The sequence below is a fragment of the Mustela erminea genome, chromosome 6 (genome assembly GCF_009829155.1).
Source record: "Mustela erminea isolate mMusErm1 chromosome 6, mMusErm1.Pri, whole genome shotgun sequence".
NCBI classification, from domain to species: domain Eukaryota; kingdom Metazoa; phylum Chordata; class Mammalia; order Carnivora; family Mustelidae; genus Mustela; species Mustela erminea.
This window is the reverse complement of record NC_045619.1, coordinates 126,741,087-126,759,546: the sequence shown is the minus strand read 5'-3', so window position 1 is coordinate 126,759,546 and position 18,460 is coordinate 126,741,087. Positions and strand designations below refer to the sequence as shown.

The following is an 18,460-nucleotide window of genomic DNA, read 5'->3' as shown; positions in this document are numbered from 1 at the left end:
ATTGACCTGATATCCTGATCTGTTGCTAAACTCACCTATTAGTCCTATGAGGTTTTTTAAAAAGTAGATTCTTGGGGCACCTGGGTGGCTCAGTGGGTTAAAGCCTCTGCCTTCGGCTCAGGTCATGGTCCCAGGGTCCTGGGATTGAGCTCTTTGCTCAGCGGGGAGCCTGCTTCCTCCTCTCTCTCTCTGCCTGCCTCTTCCATCTATTTGTGAGATTCTCTCTGTCAAATAAATAAATAACAACAAAAAAGTAGATTCTTAACAACAAAAAAAGTAGATTCTTTAAAAATTTTCTTTTCTTTCTTTCTTTCTTTCTTTTTTTTTTAAGATTTTATTTATTTATTTGACAGACAAAGATCACAAGTAGGCAGAGGGGCAGGCAGAGAGAGAGGAGGAAGCAGGCTCCCCACAGAGCAGAGAGCCCAATGCAGGGCTCAATCCTACGACCTGAGCCAAAGGCAGAGGTGGTTCAACCCACTGGTTCAACCCACTGAACCACCCAGGCGCCCCTCTTTAAGGATTTTCTATTTAGACTATCTTGTTGTCTGCAAATAGGAATTATTTTTCCCCCTCACTTTTCAATCTTCATACTTCTAAAAATTGCCTTATTGCAATGTGCAGGCCTTCCAATACAATGTTGAATAGGAGTGATAAGAATAGTTATCCTTGTTTTGTTCATGATCTTGTCAGAAAAGCATCCAGTCTTTCACCATTAAGATATAATCAGTAGTTTTCTTCACCCCCCGTGGATGCCTTTCATCAGATAGAGAAAGTTCTCTTATATTCCTATTTTGCTGACAGTTGTATTTTTTTATCATAAATAATATTGAAATTTGTCAAATATGTTTTCTGCATCAATTAATAGGATCATGGAGGTTTTTTTTATACTGTCAATATGGTAGATTACATTGATTTTCGGCCTTACATTCTTGGGATAAACTCCTTTTGGATGAATTATTCTTTTTATGTATTGCTGGATTTGATTTGCTAATATTTCATGGAGGACTTTTACATCTGTATTCAGGATGGTTACTCAGCAGTAATTTTCTTTTTCTTTTTTAAAGATTTTATTTTTTTATGTATTTGTCAGGGAGAGAGAGCAAGCGCACAAGCAGGCAGAAGGAGAGAGAAGCAGGCTCTCTGCTGAGCAAGGAGTCTGATGCGGGACTTGATCCCAGGACCCCGGGATCATGACTAGAGCCAAAGGCAGTGGCTTAACCGACTGAGCCACCCAGGCATCCCATAATTTTTTGTATAACTGCCTTTTCTGATATTGGCATTAGGATAATACAGTGGGAAACATTTTCCCTTATTTTTTGGAAAAGACTATTTGGAGTTGTTATTAATTCTTGAAACGTTTAGCAGAATTTACAAATAAAACCATCAAGGTCAGGAGATTCTTTTTAGGAATGGTTTTATGAATTCAATTTCTTTCATAGTTCTGGATTATTTAGTCATCTATTTCATCCTTGGTGAGTTTTAGTAGTTTGCAGTTTTTGATGAATTTGCTCATTTCCTCTAAGTGGCTGAATTAAAGTGCTCATAGCATTATCCTTCAATGTGTGTAGGGTTTGTGATGATAAATCCTTCTTTCATTTCTAATATTGATAATTTACATATTTTCTTTTTTATGTTTTGTCAGTCTTGCTAGAAGTTTTTCAATGTTATTGATGTTTTTTAAAGAATAAGCTTTTGATTTCATTTGCTTTCTCTGCAGTTTCTCTGTTTTCAATTCCATTGATTTCTGGTCCTTTTTATTTTCTTCCTTCTCCTTGTATTGGGTTTTCTTTTCTTGTTTTTTTTTCTGGTTTGAGGTAAGAGCTTAACTTACTGACTCAAGACCTTCCTTTCATTTTAATACATTTAGTAAAATAAATTTCCCTCTAAGCACTGCTTTGCTTTTATCCCACAAATTTTGATATACTATATCTTCACTTTCATTCAGTTCTTTGTAGTTTTAAACTTCGAGACTGTTGTCCCATAGTTTATTTAAAAACGTGTCACTCAATTTCTGCCCATCTAGAGATTTTCTTGTTGATGTTGTTAATTTCTAGTTTGTTTCTATAATGGTCAGAGATCATATCCTGTATGATTTCAATTATTTTAAAGTTGCTTAGCTTTGTTTTATGACCCTGGATATTTGTAAATGTTCCACATGAAGTTGAAAAAAATACGTTTTCTGTTGTTAGTGGTGGAGTATTCTACTATATATTGATTAGATCCTATTTATTGTTGTTCAAATCTTTTATATCTTTGCTGAATTCAGGTCAAGTAGTTCTGTCAGTTGCTCAGAGGAGAGTGTTGAAATCCTCAGCCATAATTTTGGACTTGTCTATTTCTACTTTCTGCTCTATGAGTTTTTGCTTCATGTATTTGAGGATCCGCTGTTTGGTGCTAACATTATTAGACCATTATGTCTTCCTCATGGATTAACCCATTTTGTCATATGTAATGTTCCTCTTTGTCTCTAGAAATTCTCTTTGCTCTGAAGTCTACTTTATTACATATTAAAAGGTCACTCCTGCTTTTTAAAAAATTAATGTTTATATGGTATCTTTTTCCATCTTTTCACTTTCAACCTACCTATACCAATGAATTTGAAGTGAGTGTCTTTAAACAGCATATAGTTCCACATAACATTTTTTAAAAGATTTTATTTTTAAGTAGTCTCTACACCCAACATGGGGCCCAAACTTACAACCCTGAGATCAAGAGTCACATGCTCTACCACCTGAGGCAGCCAGGTGCCCCTCCATTATAACTTTTTAATCCACTCTGCCAATCTCTGCCTTTTGATTGGTTCTTACCCCTGTTTTTCCTTTTTTGACTTTTTGTTGGTTACCTGAACATTTTTTTAGTTTTCCACTCTGATTTATTTGCACCATTTTTGAGTATAGCTCTTTGTATTGGTTTGTAGTGGTTACTGTAAGATTTTAGTGCACATAGGTGGTTTATCACAGTCTGTTTGTATCTACATTTTACCACTTTGAGGGAAGCGTGGGAACCTCACATCCATGGAGGTCTCTTTACCTTTCTTCATTTTTGTTTCAATCATCAAATATGGTTTATAAAACTCATGAGGAAATAGACAGGCTATTGTGTATAACCATATTCCAATTCTTTTTGCTATTCCTTCTTTCTTCCTTGATGCTTCCAGTTTCTTTCAACATTTTCTTCTTGTTTGAAGAGCTTCTAGTAACTAGTCAGTATGTAAAGGTAGAACTATCAGGAATAAATTCTTTGTTTTCCTTTGCTTGGAAATGTCTTTACTTCCCCCTCTTCGTTGCTAAAGGATAGTTTTCGAAGAGACAGAAGACATGGTTGATTTCTTTAGCAGTTGAGAAATGTTATGCCATTTCCTTTTAGCCTGAGAGAAATGTACTGTCATTCAAACTGGAGTTTCCCTATAGGAAACTGGAGCATGCGCTTTTATGAATTTTGGATTCCATGACTCAGGTGGACTTCCTTGGGCAGAGCTATCTCCCACAAGAAAATTGCATCCTATGCTATGCTAGCAGAAAGGGAGGGAGGACAAGGAAACCTCTGTGTGATTTCTATAGCCTTTGCTTAAGTGTGTCTTTTTCCTGCAGCTCCTGTATTATATCTTTTGCTATAATAAATCTCGGCCATAACTATATATAAATATAAATATAATATATCCCCAGCTAGCCAAGAAAATGGGGCTAGGTCAGGTGAATTTCCTAAATTATGTCCTTGCAACTATTGAGCATTCTGTTCCACAAGCAGTACATTGGCAGGAATTATCTTTAAATATTTCTTGAAGTACAAGGTGAAGGGAAAGGGGATCAGCTAAAGGCCACATGAATTTTCTCTTTATTTTGATATAAAAATACAAAAATAATTTTATGAAATGCTTTTGGAGAATTACACAAAACTCTGTGATCATAACAAATACTAAAAGTTTTATATTTTCTTTTTTAAATTTATTATTTATTGGAGAGAGACAGAGGGAGAAGCAGGACTCTGCTGAGCAGGGCCTGATCTTAGGACCCCAGGACCATGACCTGAGCGAAAGGCAGATGCTTAACTGACCGAGCCTCCCAGGAGCCCCAAGTTTTATATTTTCTAATTCAATATTCTATTGACTATAGCTAAGTAAAGGGTTGAGCCTAATCATGTATGAAATGCACTTACCACATATTATGGTAAAATCTTTAAGCAAAAATTAGTATTTTTCCAGCTCTACCATCTAAACACTTTCCTTTGTTTTTTTGTAAATGGAACATCTTCACACCCATAGGAAGACTTTAGGAAAAAGCATACGACCACTGGAAGGTCAATTAGAATGGTGGGAACCATATTTAGGTTTACCTGTTCAGGGTAAACCCAGTTACAGGGTAGCTTTGTAATATTGGACAATTTGACTCAGAGCCACCTACAAAACAAAGCAGGTTGTATTTCTCACGGAGTGTGCCTCCAGGAGAAAGGAAGAATCATTTGGCACGTAGAAGATGTTAGCCAGCACACAGGGCTAAGTGCATCATGGAGGGCAATCTTATTGAGCTATTAAAAAGGGATAATTTAATGGAGCTCTTGAACTGTAGTTTCCCACAGCTCTTTATGGAAGTATTTCATTTGGACTTCTTTCCCATGAAGTCTGCTCAGTTGTGTTAATAAGGGCTTTAATACTTAAAGGAATTTCATTTCTAAATAAATATGGAAACAAGTGCTCAGAAATAACAAAATTAACTCTCGTAAAATTAATCCTCAGAAAGAACATCAATTTGTGATTAAAGATAGCAGGACTTTTAACTTTCTTACAGGGGCTTGAGCAAAACTACCTCAGAAAACAGAGATTTACTGTGGGAATCTAGAACAATAAAGATCGTTTCTGTGTTCATAGGTGGATGGGAAGGTAGGCAGCTAAGATTTGTCTGGCTCCAAATTGTGCATTGACATTTTCAAAGTTTAATCACTCACTCCTTTTTGACATCATCAACTATTTGAATAAATTAGAAGGCAAGCCTGCTGGGAGAACTGTAAGTCATGAATCTGGCCCACATGGGGTTTCAATTTAGGCAGGAAGATTTTGGTATATGAAAAATAACTATCATGTCTGGTATTGATCAATAAATTCCACATGCGTGATAAAAATACGAAACTCAAGATGTTCTAGAAATCTATCCCCATTGGGTATCCTGTTCCACCTACCCAAAGAGAGTATTGTACAAAGTGGACACACAATGTATTCTGGGCTTAGAAGGATGCATGTGTGCGTGTGTGTGTGTGTGTGTGTAGTTTATTTTGTTATTTGTCAATGTCCCAGTAAGGTGTAAGCTCTTTGAAAACAGAGGTTTTGTTCACTGCTGTATCTATAACACTAGAACAGCTCCTAATACCTAGTACAGTAAATATTTGCTGAATGAATGAATAATCTCAAGAAAAGAAGGTGAGAAGGTATTTAAATATGATTAAGATGTTAAGGGTGATTAAGAGACAGTATCTATTTCTGAAAGACTTTTGTAGTCAGTCCAGATTTGGGGGGGAAGAGAAAAAATGGCTAAGCTAAGGTTAAAAAGAAGGGCTTGAGGGAAATTATTTTAAAAATAAAAATGTTTTAGGAAGTCACGATGATGAAGATCAAGACAGAACAGCAGAAATGTTTAAGTACATGTGGTAAATTTCTAGAAGACTCCAGAGATAAACAAAATGGAAGGAAACAAAATAGAGACAGGAAAGCAATAAACTTTTAAGTGTGTATAATAAACTCACACACAGTCAACTTAAATATTTATGAAAATTGGTCTGAGTACAAAAATACAGCACAGATAGAACTTATAATACATTTACAAATAGGTATAGTAAATGTTTATTGCAAGGAGAATGGTCTTCATAAAGAAAAGCTTCAGAGGGCATATTAGATTTGTTGGCTCCGGTGAAGCCTAAGAACGTATCAAGAATAAAGAGGAAACTAATCACCTCTCCCACGAGTGTTTTCCCACGAAGGACAGCATGACTGAAACCTTCACATGCAAAAATAATCTGGTGGCTGGTTACCCAGTGAGACCATGTTGCTTCCAGATTTTAATTTACGTAGAATATGGTGACGATATTCATGAGGAGAAAGAGAAAAATCATTCCTTCCTTATCCATATTAGGCTACCCCCCACACATAATTGATTTGCTTGTTTCCCATCCCTTCTCTCCACTTCCTTTCAAGAAGTTAGCCACTTTGTGGTCTTAGATGGCTCATCATTCTTTGTCAGTACCTCTCAGTAACTTCGTGGTAACATTAAACATTCTCAGATGAATAGAGTTAAAATGTTTTATTCAATCTCCACGATCCAAAGGACTAATAGTCACAAGACAAGGAGGGTTGACCAAAAGACAGACAACAAGATTATGACCAACCTATCTCCCCAGTGGACCCAGGAATAAGGAGGGGGTAAAGGTCTGGACATACACTTATCACTTAAGTAAGCCAGGCAATGGTTTAGGCACTGGGCAAACATAGTTTCACTTACTGTCACAGAACCTCTATGAGGCAAGGATCTTTTCTGTTTTAGAGATAAGAAAACAAAGGACTAGTTTTGTCTGAACGTAAAATGTGTGTTCTCCTTCATGCTAACAATCTGTTTGAATGTTGGGAGTACATCAGGGTTTATCTTCAAGTGGAGAGAAGATTCAGGGACAAGGAGTACATCAGGGTTTATCTTCAAGTGGGGAGAAGATTCAGGGACAAGGAGGAGAATGGAAATGGTGTGAGAAGAAATAATTATCTTCATTTGTTTACTTATTCTCCTGGGGCATTTTGGGAGGGAGTCAAACCTCTACTCCCTTCAACAACCAACACTCAATATTTGAAATTATTTATGAATATTTAATCTATAAATATTTCTTGACTGTCCCTGGTGTTCATAATATTAGTCTAGGCTCTACGACTATAAAAATGAAAAAGGCCTGGTCCCAGGTCTCAAGTTGTCCATTGCTGAGTAAGAAAGACAAATAGATCAAAAGCAAGAAGTTCAGGTTACATATGAGACAATTTGCATTCATGAAGGAGTGAACACAAAGAGAATACCTAACGTGGGGTGACCAGGGAAGGCCTCACAAAAACAAAATATATAATGAGTCAGAATTTGCCAGGAAAAAAAAAAATTTGCCATGCATAGGAGACATGTAAGACAATCAGAAGGGGCGCCATGGTGGCTGTTTGGACTTCATCTGGAGGATGACAGGGAATCATTGCTTTAGGCAGAATAACATCATCAGCCTTTCATTTCAGGGAAGGTAATTCAGGGGGGTAGCATGGAGGATGGGTTTGTGAAGGGCTATACAAAAGGCAGAAGAATCTTACAAAAAGGAGGTTAGTGACTTGAGATGTAATACAAAGGCCTGAACTGGGGACATAAAGGTGAAAATGGAGAAAAACCATGACTTAAGAGACATTGAATGCATGGGACTGAGAGTCAGTGTAGGACAGGAAAGGAAAAGAAGGACTTTAAGATGATTCCTAGGTTGAGCAATTACATGGGAAGATGGTAACATTCACCAGCCTAGGGAAGAGAGGAGGAGGAGGAAGTTTGGCAGTTGGGGGAACAATGAGTTTCATCGGGAACACATTGTGTACAGGGCAGCAGGAGAGAGAAGGCTGGACTCAGGAGAGGGGTACATACATGTCAGCAGTAGCTAAAACCATGGAGAGTGAGAGTGGGAGTACATGAAGAATCCTGGAGAATGGGAGTACATGAAGAATCCTGGAGCATGTCAGTATATAAGGTAGTTGTGATGGGCAGAAGAGGACATAACACAAAGGGCCAGAAAAGAGTGGACTTACCATCAAACAAGGAGGTAGGGATCAAATGAGATAAACATGTGAGTAGTACAGAAAAATCAAACTATCAAATATTGTAATTAAGAACCCATGGCTATCCGAAGATCAGCACTTTGAAAAACTCATTTAAATTCTAGCTAGTTGACATAGAGTTCAATATTGGTTTCAGAAGTAGAGTTCAGTGGTTCATCATTTACATAAAACACGCAGGTCTCATCATCACAAGGGCCCTCCTTACCCCTAATCACCCATCTAGCCCATCCCCGACCCATCTCCCGCCATCAACCCCCAGTTTGTTCTCTATCGTTAAGATCTTGTCTCTCATAATTTGTTTCCCCCTCTCTTTTTCTGCCTCCCTGAAGATCAACATTTTGATATTTACAAGTACACAAAATAACTTTCAAACCGGTTGGACTGTCCATTCTCTCCCAAAAGATTTAGGATTAAGAACCAGACTAAGCTATAAGAAAAACAAGACGATATTCTGCCAAGAATAGCAGAATCACCAAGGATTAAAGCTGATACGCTATCAGAGGCCCCAGAGGGAAAAGTACACTTTGACTGATGATGTTAAGTACAATATATGTGCAATGGTCGCCCATCAGACAAGTGCCTACCCTTCCCTTATCAAGAGGGCAGAAGGCCAGTTCTTCCCCAGGGCCATGGCTGGGTAGACCAAAGGGAGACACCTGCCTCAAAGCCAGCCCATACCTTGTATGGCCTATGAAGGGGAAGATGGTCTCTCTGACAAGTATGCACAGGATAGTTGTTGGGCTTTAGAACTGAAAGTTTGCTTGGAACTGGAGCCAGATCGGTCCCCATGGCAAACCAAAGTCCCATAAAAACTACGGTTACAGATGAGGCAGTAACCAAAAGAAAGTCAAGGAGGATAACAAAGCATCTGTAAAGAAGATGCCACACACATGGAGAGAGAAAAAGTGAGGGAGAGAGACAGAGACTCTACTGACTTCCTCCCGGCTCCCGTCCTTGAGGGGATGGCTGCATTTCCCGCATCGGACTCTGGAGTCTCCTCCGCATCCCTGCAAGGGCTGAGTGGACTTGGGCTCCGTGCAACTGTCTCCTACAACTGTACCGACTTCGCTGAGTGTCTCCTCTGCGCCAGGCACTGCTCTATACACTTTCCACACGCTAATTTATTTAAGCCTCAGAACACCCTATGTTATGTCCATTGTACTGAGGGGGGGCGCTCAGGCAAAGAGAAGGTAAACAACTTGCTCAAGACACACGGTTTATCACGGTGGACCTTGTCAGAAATAATCTTCTCCTGCAGACGTTCAGATTTCTATCCTCTTGAAGAAACACGAATGCCTCTGTATGCCCACCAAGCCCTGGGCTAAGCACTAGGGACGGAAAGAGAAATCACTCAAGTCAGAACATGGTCTTGTCCTCAAGGAGGTCTCCATGCAAGTAGAATGAAGCACAGAGAAGCCCAGGGAGGAAAGGAAAGACAGGAAGAGAAGGTGGGGGGCGGGGCAGGATGAGGAAGGGAGGGGAGAGGCAGGAAGGGGCGGGGAGGAAGGGAAGGGCGGAAAGTACCAGTCCTGGAGCAAGACGGCAGATAAGAAGCAAAGGAGACTGACAATAGAGAATGAGGTCAGAAACAGATGAGAAACAGCTCTGAGGTCTGAGGAGAGCAAACCACTGCCCGGACCTCAGGAGACCGTAGAGGGCCGTCTCAGTTTAGAAAGCGGATGCTCGAAATGTGTGCCAACAGCCTCCAATACCACAGTGGTTCTGAAGGGCTTAAGTCAACAATAATTAAAGGGTCACGGAGTGTGGCCAGAGGTCCAAGTGGGTTTTTGAGGAATCCAGGAAAGTGCTCATTAGAGAAATAATAGGTTTAAAAATACGTAAACATATAGAAAGCATGTTTGAAACATGCCAGGCCTAAAAAGCATGAAACCACATTCTAATTGTTCCATCAAGGCAGAACTGGGTCCTATTTCCCTTTCCTCCCTCTCCCTGCCTCCTGAAGGGTCAGAGGTTTCTCTGGGTGAGCAGGATGCCGGGCGGGGGTGGGGGGGGGTTGGGGGGGGAGAGATAGAAGCACAAGGTAGAGAGAGAGGGGACCGCACTCCGGTGTGTGGGGCTCACCACCTGCGAAGGCAGTGGGGGGGGGGGCATGGGCGGGAGGGCAGAGGGTCATTTTACATTGATTGCGACACAGGGCTGGACTTTTAAATGACTGGGTAGAGACTGCTGTTGCTGTTTTCAAATGCACGTGTCTGTAGGACGGTACACAGTTGATCAAAGTGACCCGAGTTCTCACCCAGAGGCAGGAGAAGAAATTCCCTCTGGGTGGGAGACTCCAAGAGACAAAAATTCCAAGAGATTCCAAGAGACAAAAACGAAGTTACTTTTTAATTACATTTCATGAGTCTTGCCTCGTACGACATCCTGATTCCACAAGAAAAGCTTCCTATTTTAAAGGCCGCCCCTTCGGTTCACCAGCTTCGGTGGGGAATCAAAACCTCCCATGATGATCATTTGGAAAAGGAGACAGTCCCACATTTCCTACCTTGATCCTTTCTCTTTAATGGCGAGTTTGCTAAGAGCCGTATTTCGTCCAGAAGTCGGTTCTGATCTGTCTTCCGTAGGGGATCCAAATCCGGCACTAAAATGAAGACTATTTGTTCTTAGGACAAGATAAAACTCATCATTGATTTCCATCATGAGAAATAATAAAACATTACATTTGCCGGGCATTTGGTCATTTGGAAGACATGTTTCTTTGCCATGACATGCCTGGGCTCCCTTTCCCTTCAGGAGGCTGAGCACCAGGCATGACTCCAGCAAAGATAATCAAACAAAGCCAGCTCACAGCTCCTGTGTCTCCTGTGCTCCAGGGCTCACTGGAAGTTCCCAGCACTCGGCACCCAAAGCCTACTTGTCCCAGAGATCTTTTCCACAACAATTTAAAAAGGCAATTATGAAATGATCATACTAGAAGCATGAGAAGAATTAACTGGCCCAAACCTACACTCTAAATTCGTTCTTACTCCCAGACCGAGGGGAGAATTATTTGAGTACAGAAAAGATACCCTTTTCTTACTTTGTCTTTTCTTTGCTTGCTCTTCTTAAAGAAGATGAGGAAGAAATACTCCGTCCGTAACCAATGTCTGATGACTTATCTTCCATAGATGGAGGTGGAGAACTAAAATTTTTGAAATTATATACAAGTTAAAATGCTTTATTTTTCAATACCAGATTTGTCCTACAAAACAGATTTTTTTTCCCCCCAGAAAATCATAATGGGAGCTGACTTTTAACAGTGACAGAATGAAAGCATAAAGGAGAGGTGAAGGTAGGACAAAAAGATTTACTGTTCATGAACTGGAACTGGAAATATTTTTATAAAACACATCACATAAGGGCGCCTGGGTGGCTCAGTGGGTTAAGCCTCTGCCTTCAGCTCAGGTCATGGTCCCAGCATCCTGGGATTGAGCCCCGCATCGGGCTCTCTGCTCAGCGGGGAGCCTGCTTCCCCCTCTCTCTCTGCCTGCCTCTCTGCCTACTTGTGATCTCTCTCTCTCTGTCAAATAAACAAATAAAATCTTTAAAAATAAATACATCACATAAAATAAATTACGACAGGTATATAGATATACATGAACATTTTAAGGAAACATTTTGAAGCTTTCATTTTTAGCTTTACTATTTACTTCTTATTTTATATTAAAAAAAGCAACAAGACAGAAAACCTCTGGGCTGAAGTTAGAGTCTTGCATACAGTTGTGGAGCCTTATAAACATAATTCGTTTTGGTTTACTCCTATCTACTTACACTTTCTTCAATTACTTCATGTCACCAGCAGAGTAAGAAGCACTGACTACAGAAATACATCTGGAATTGAGTGGTAAAAGGGGGTCAGAGGAAAAACCACGTTGGTGGTGATTTCATGGTCTTTACTATAGCAGGCTATGAGTTTACGGATTGGTGTTTGTTTTCGGGGTAATGCCAAATACAGGGGGGCAAAAGGATACCGTCCTGGAAATCTTATATATTCACGTGATGATGAACAGACAAAAAGCCTTATGTGTTTCCCTGCATCCACCCCCCCCGCCCCCAATGAGACTCACATGTCGGATTTACTGTTAACTAAGAGTACAGCACGTAGATCACTGGGTTCTTGTAAGCAGAGGTCCTTCAAAGGCAAAAGTTTGGTGCCGGGATTAATCTGTAGGTAATTTAAGAACAAAAAAGTAATATCCGCATGGGTTATATTGTTTTAAGTGAATACTGATGTTCTTGACTGTTTGAAGTAACGTAATTTCACACACACAAAGGCACAGTCAGAAAGAGGAACTTGAACTTGTGGGCAGCTCGCCTCCGGTTCTCCACAATCTGTATTGTTTTATTCTCTCAGCTGTTTCGCACCATCATTATCAGTTCGGCCCCTGAAAATAGTTGAGTTTTTGATGTATGTAATGTATACGTAAGACAGAATTTGTCTGTGAGAGTAACTAATTACCAAACAGATGACTGACAATGTTGTGAGGATATGCAAAAACAGGCTAGTCCTGGCCCTGTATTAGCAAATTTACCAGCCTGCTGAGGTGGATTAGACCGAACCACCTTCTGGGGTCTTCCCCCAATTGTATTATACTGAGATCCCTCTCTCATCCAAGATACTTTACAAGATCCTTTAAAAATCAGACAGAGCATGTCATTTTTCTGCCCACAACTCTGCCAAGTTTTCCTACTTCATTCAGAATGAAGGCGAAACTCCTTCTGGTCGTCTACAAGACTTACATGGTCTGGGCTCTACCTCTGTGGGTTAGTCCTTACTAGTCTGCTCCTTGGGTCACTCAGCTACAGCTACACTGACTGCTGTTTCTTAACGGTACCGAGCACACATATTCCTCTGCTTGGAAAGCTCTTCCCTGAGCCGTCCCCACAGCTAAGTCCCTCAACTTTCTAGTCTTTGCCTTCCTGACCACAATTTCCAAAATTACCGTGAACATCAACCCCAGTCCCCACCCAGCACTATAGAGCCCCCTTATCCTACCTCTGTTCTACTGCCCCCGCCAAGCTCTGATCATTTTGATCATGTGATAAATGTTATTTATCTCTTTGTCATGTTTACTGCTTATTGTCTGTTTCTTCTCACTGGTGTCATGAAAGTAGAGATCTATGTCTTTTATTTACTGACATCTTCAACGTATAATACTAGAAGCTTAATATTTACTAAATGAAGGAATCAGTGAGTTCTCCTTTATAAAGAATATTGTTTCATTAAATTTTTTAGAAAAACTGTATGAACAAATACATTTGTCACAGTTTTATCTGATTTATGGCAACATTTTCCTGAGGAACTTGTTCTTTGTTGGTTTTTCTGCTCTTTCCCTCATCTCTCTCAGAGCACCTTTGTCCTAATAATGGTGTGCTTGTTCTTTTTGAACGACGCATCACTGAATGAGATGGGCTTTCTGGGAGCACTGATTTCTCAGTGGCTCATGTGTGTGTGTGTGTGATGTTAGGTCAGGTGGTGGAGGCAGCCAGGGAAAGCAGAAGGAACAGCAGGAGTCCAGTTTTAGGCTAGCCATTTTTCATTGTCCTGAGACATTCTGAATAATTCCTGGGATCAAGTCCCACATCGGGCTGTCTGCTCAGCAGGGAGTCTGCTTTCCCCTCTGCCTGCCACTCACTCTGCTTGTGCTCTCTCTCTCTCTGACAAATAAATAAAATCTTTTAAAAAATGTCTCCAGGGGCGACTTGTTGGCTCTGTTGGTAGAGCATGTGACTCTTGATCTCCGGGTGATGAGTTCGAGCCCCACATAGTGAAGATTACTTAAAAAATAATATAATTTTAAAATGTCTCCAATTCTATTACCACGATAGTGTTTCCTTCAAAGACAGTCAGCTATGGGATTCTTTCATGGCCCTGTCTGCTCTGCCTTTTTGGACCAAACTGGTCCAAACTGGTTTTTGGTGCCAGCCTTGCTCAACCCAGGTCTCTGGTCCTGTACCTGCCTGGCAAAAAGAGCATTTGGCTTTTGCACTTCTGAGCTCTCCCCTCAGCTGAGTGGTGTTTTCCAAGACCTGCTCCCACTAGCTGCCTTGCCCCTCTCTGGGCTTATTTCTTTCCCCTTTTCACTCCTCCTCCTGCACTCCTTTTGTCTGATCTCAGGCATTTTCTGTAACTCCTACATTTTTTAAAAAATGAAGTCTGTGGATCATATCTGTTTCCTAGTTTTGCCGAAAGGGGCATTTGTATATTTAAAAAAATTTTTTCCATTCTCCTAATTGCTCTTGGTTTCCAGAAGAAAGGAAAATGCTGGCTTAAGCAGCAATGCTGAAAAGTCCTTAAGATTCTAATTTTTAGCTTCCCATTTCTCTTGACATTAACCCTGAATTACACTGCATATTGTTTTTAAAATCATAGAAATGCAGCTTAAATAACGTTCTTCTGTATTACATTTTAAAATTTGGTATTACAGTCTGCTTAATTTCAGTTAGATTATAATAGAATGAAACACTTATACTTCTATCCTTATCACGGTTTATGAACCATAGAAATATTAGAACAGAAAATGCTCCTTCTTTTATGTCTTCTCCGAAACTTGAGAGTAGCCTCAGCAAGCTGATTCTAGTACAAGTAATCAGATTCTAGTTAAAATTGTACACAAATGCAAAATCTTACAGCCAAAGTTAAGAATAAAGCTCTGATTTCCAAGTTTCTGCCTATAAAAATATACATTCTGTAAGGTGGTTATAAAATTGCAATGAAAGGGCACCGTGATTAAAGAAGAAATGATCGTATATACTAAAATATGAATTAGTGCTGTCACTCACCCGACCATAGTCATAGAATCCATCACCAATTATGTTACTTGATGACAAATAGCCAGTCAGGCTGTATTTCAGAGACAGGTAGTTGTTGAGCAATTTGTTATAAGCTGCCTCACTGAATTTATTTTTCCGACTTACTGATAGATTAACTTCTTCAAGGATCTCTAAAGTCCTGTCAATAAGAGTGGGAAAAAAAAAGCATTATTTGCTTTAAACAAGCAATCCAACATTAAGTTCTCATTTATATACCCGGCCCAGACCCTGAATGAAGAATTGAGATGGAAAGGTTAAAGTTATCTCACCCTGTTAGATAAAGCAAGACTGACAGAATTATGAAGACAAATCAGTCCTTTTGAGAATATATATGCCACCTAGAGACTCATATTCAAACAGCTGAAAAGGACAAACAAGGGAGGTTCTTCATTTAAAGCGGAAGTAGTATTGGGCTCCAAGTTTTCCAGCTAACCAGGCAATATCCACGAACACAGAGATGGTTAGAAGTAGGGTGACCCCATCCATGGAACCTGAAAACCCCATTTGCCCGTGTGCTAAGGCAACTCGCTCACCTGCTGAGGCTGGAGAGACTATTCTGGTGAGGCTGGTGAATGCCTAATTCTGACGGAGAGGTCTGGGTGGAGGAGGGAGAGAAAGGTGCCACAGTCATGGCTCACCTTTTATTTTCACTTCAAAAGTGGCGACTCAGAATTGCGTGTTAGCAATAGCAGGAGGAAAGGAAAGAGAGGGATTGATCAGGGTGAAGAGGTGGACAGGAAATGGTGAAGATGGTTGTGTAAGCGTGCTGGGAAGACCTCCAGTTGGAAAGAATGGAGAGGGACCCCCCCCCACCCCACCCCCGCACCCCCCGCCCAATGCCAGGCCGCCCCTTCCCAGGGAAGACCCACTGCACGGTCCCAGCTCTCCAGGGCTCCGGCGCATGCACGCAGGAGTGTGGACTCTGCCTGACTTCCTTGGACCCGAAAGATGTGCTCCTTCGTCTTCTGCCCTTAATCTGAGCCCGAAACTCGAGGCCGCTCCACTCACCCAAGCTTGCACAATTCAACAGCCGTCAGCTCGTCGTTGGCGCAGACCATCACAGCCCAGCTGGCGTGCCTTCTCACTTCGTCATTCTTGGAGCGCAGGAGCTCCACCAGCGGCCCCAGGCCACCCGAATTTCTTAACTGGACGTGGAAACCGAAAGTTTATGCATCGGAAGTACAGAATATAAACACTGATTTTTTTTTTTTTTCAAATCTCATTGGGTTTTTAAACGATTTTAACCATGTGAGAACATTTTAGGATTTTTAGAATTGATTACATCCAGAGGGAAACAATTTATTACAAAATCTTAGAGACAGGAGCCCAGATTTCTGTTCAAGGTCAAGAGGAGGCCACAGTCAAATAATCGAGGGAGGTCACTGTGACTTTTTGCGTGGGAGGGAGACTGAGAGCCTGTCCTCCTGTTCCCCTGTGTTCATTCATTCTGCTCATCAACACTGAATGTTCATTTGGCCCTGTGGTAGACAGAATGAGGGTCCCCCAAAGGTGTCCTTTTCCCTGGAAGGGATTTTGCAGATGTGACAAGTTAACAATTTTGAGATGGGGAGATTGTCTCGAATAATCAGGTGAGCCCAATTTAATCCCAAGAGTCCTTGTAAGATAGAGAGACGGGTGCCTGGAGCCAAGAGCGGAGCTGTATAGACGCAGAGATTGGAGTGGTACCCTCTGAAGTTGGAGGGAGGGGCCACAGCCAAGGGATGGGGGGGGGTGGATGGTAAAATCTAGAAAGGACAGACTTTCCCTTAAAGTCTCCCAAAGGAACATAGCTCTGCCAACAGCTTGATTTCAACCCATAAGACCTGTGTTCAGACTTCTGATGTCCTATACTATACGATAATAGATTTCCATTACTTTAAGCCATGATGTTGTGGTCATTTGTTACAGCAGTAATAGGTAAGGAATCTAGTCCCCAAGCCTGGGCAGGAGGAACCGAAACAGTGATACCAGGGGACCCATGTTACTGGCCACCGCCACTAAATCATCAGTGTGGCCAAAGAATTACCATAGCAATGCCCTAGAAAAAGACCGATTTTTGTTAATGCTGCATAGTATCTTCTCTTCATTTCTCCCAGGAGTGAGGAAGAGATAAAAAGAATAAGAAGAGAATTGGACAGAACTACATTAATTACACTGTTAAAGGAAATTCAGGTAATAAAGGTAATTATTCATGGATAAAATTATTCTAATCAGGGGAAAAAAAAAGATTTGATAGAGCTCTTTTCTCACTGTCTGAAATGCAACACTCTATCATCTGAACCTAGAGGACAAAAAAAGAACATTCTACCAGTTTCTTTGTGTAGTATCTGAAGACAAGAGCCATTATGGGGTATGATCCATTTGATCCACAGTCAGTCATTTTCCATCAATGTCCGGAGACATTTTCTTCTCAGGGATCACACTTTAGTACATGGAACATTACAGCTTCAAAAAGTTTACTGGAAGCATCTTAAGCTCAGGAACTCAAATTTCTGAACCTCTTTATTTCTGAGTATAAGAGAAGATAGTCTAACTCTTCATGTGTTCTTGTGGCAAAGATCTAATTCATTGATTAATTCATTTCCCTATTCGTTTAATGACTGTTTATTAAGTATGCCCTCTGTGCCAGATATCTATTAATGGCATAGACACAGGGAAGAAAAACTCCCAGGTCCCTTCTCTAAAGACTCAAGGAGCTTATAGCCTTTCATACAAGAACCGTATACGCAAAGCAGAGGACACGGGAAGCATGCACAGAGCGTAAGGGAAGCACGGAGGAGGGCGGTTCCCAGCTTGAAGACTGAAGAAAGGCACCATAGAGGACAGGATGGCTTGAAGGACATGCATTTTGAAGGAGAAGTGTGATTTTATCAGGTGGACAAAAGTGAGAATATTTCTCCAAGTGGAGAAATCAAAGACATATAAATAAGAGAACAGAGCATATGGACAGAATTACAAATAGCATGGGGTTTCTGGACTATGGAGTTAAGCCTGGTAAGAGGCTTCAAGCAAGGTGGGTAGGTGCAGGTCACTGGGCGTCCTCGCCCACCCTGCTAAGCTGCTGAACTCTTCCTCTGGGGTGATGGTGCACCAATGGCCACGTCAATGATGTGAGGACGATCATATCTTTGAAAGATCAGTCTGGGGACAGTGTGGGGAGCAGGAGGCGGCAGGCGTAGGGAGAGCAGGAGACTTAGCTGCGATATTCCTGGAAGGAGATGGACTGTTCTGCAGACTGCATGGACGCAGAACCAAAGCGCTTTGATCGCTGTGTTGCTAAAGACTAGCATAGTGCCTGACATGGAATAGAGGGCAAATAAATATTTGGTAGTCTTGGGGTGCCTTGGCGGCTGAGTCCGTTGGGTGTCCAGCTCCTGGTTTAAGCTCAGGTTTTCGTGATCTCTTGGGTGGTGCAATCAAGCCCCCTGTTGGGCTCCTCACTGAGCATGGAGTCCGCCTAGGAATTCTCTCCCTCTGCCCATGCCCCCACTCTTGTGTGTGCACATATTCTCTCTCTAAATAAATAAATATTTTTTTTAAAATTTGGTAGTCTTAATGCCTTAATGGATGAATACAAATGAACTGGAGTCAATGGGAACAAAGAAAGGGACAGAATAGAAAGGGACTGTCTATTCTGCCCTAGGGGACAGAAAAGATTTTTTAGTTGTCTGAGCAGAGAACCCAGTGCAACAGCTTGGGCTCTGGATGGCATCCCTGATCTCCCAATTTACCAACTCTGCTGGGAGTACAATGTGTCTTTAAGCCTTGTTTTCCTCATCTATAAAATGGGGATTACAAACATGCCCATCACAAGTG

At 41.1% G+C, this 18,460-nt stretch overlaps 1 protein-coding gene across 6 annotated transcripts in view; it reads right to left on the bottom strand.

The window, feature by feature from the left end:
• Positions 1-18,460, bottom strand: part of ARMC3 (armadillo repeat containing 3) — a 92,854-nt gene that overhangs the window by 11,381 nt on the left and 63,013 nt on the right. For 5 of the 6 annotated variants that reach the window (XM_032349608.1, XM_032349609.1, XM_032349613.1 and 2 more), the window contains exons 12-16: positions 15,653-15,789; positions 14,615-14,783; positions 11,899-11,996; positions 10,872-10,973; positions 10,338-10,445 (exon numbers count right to left, since the gene is read on the bottom strand). In XM_032349608.1, coding sequence (XP_032205499.1) covers positions 10,338-10,445; positions 10,872-10,973; positions 11,899-11,996; positions 14,615-14,783; positions 15,653-15,789 — 614 coding nt within the window. The remainder of the gene's footprint in view (positions 1-10,337; positions 10,446-10,871; positions 10,974-11,898; positions 11,997-14,614; positions 14,784-15,652; positions 15,790-18,460) is intronic. The other variant, XM_032349610.1, reaches the window with a different exon arrangement.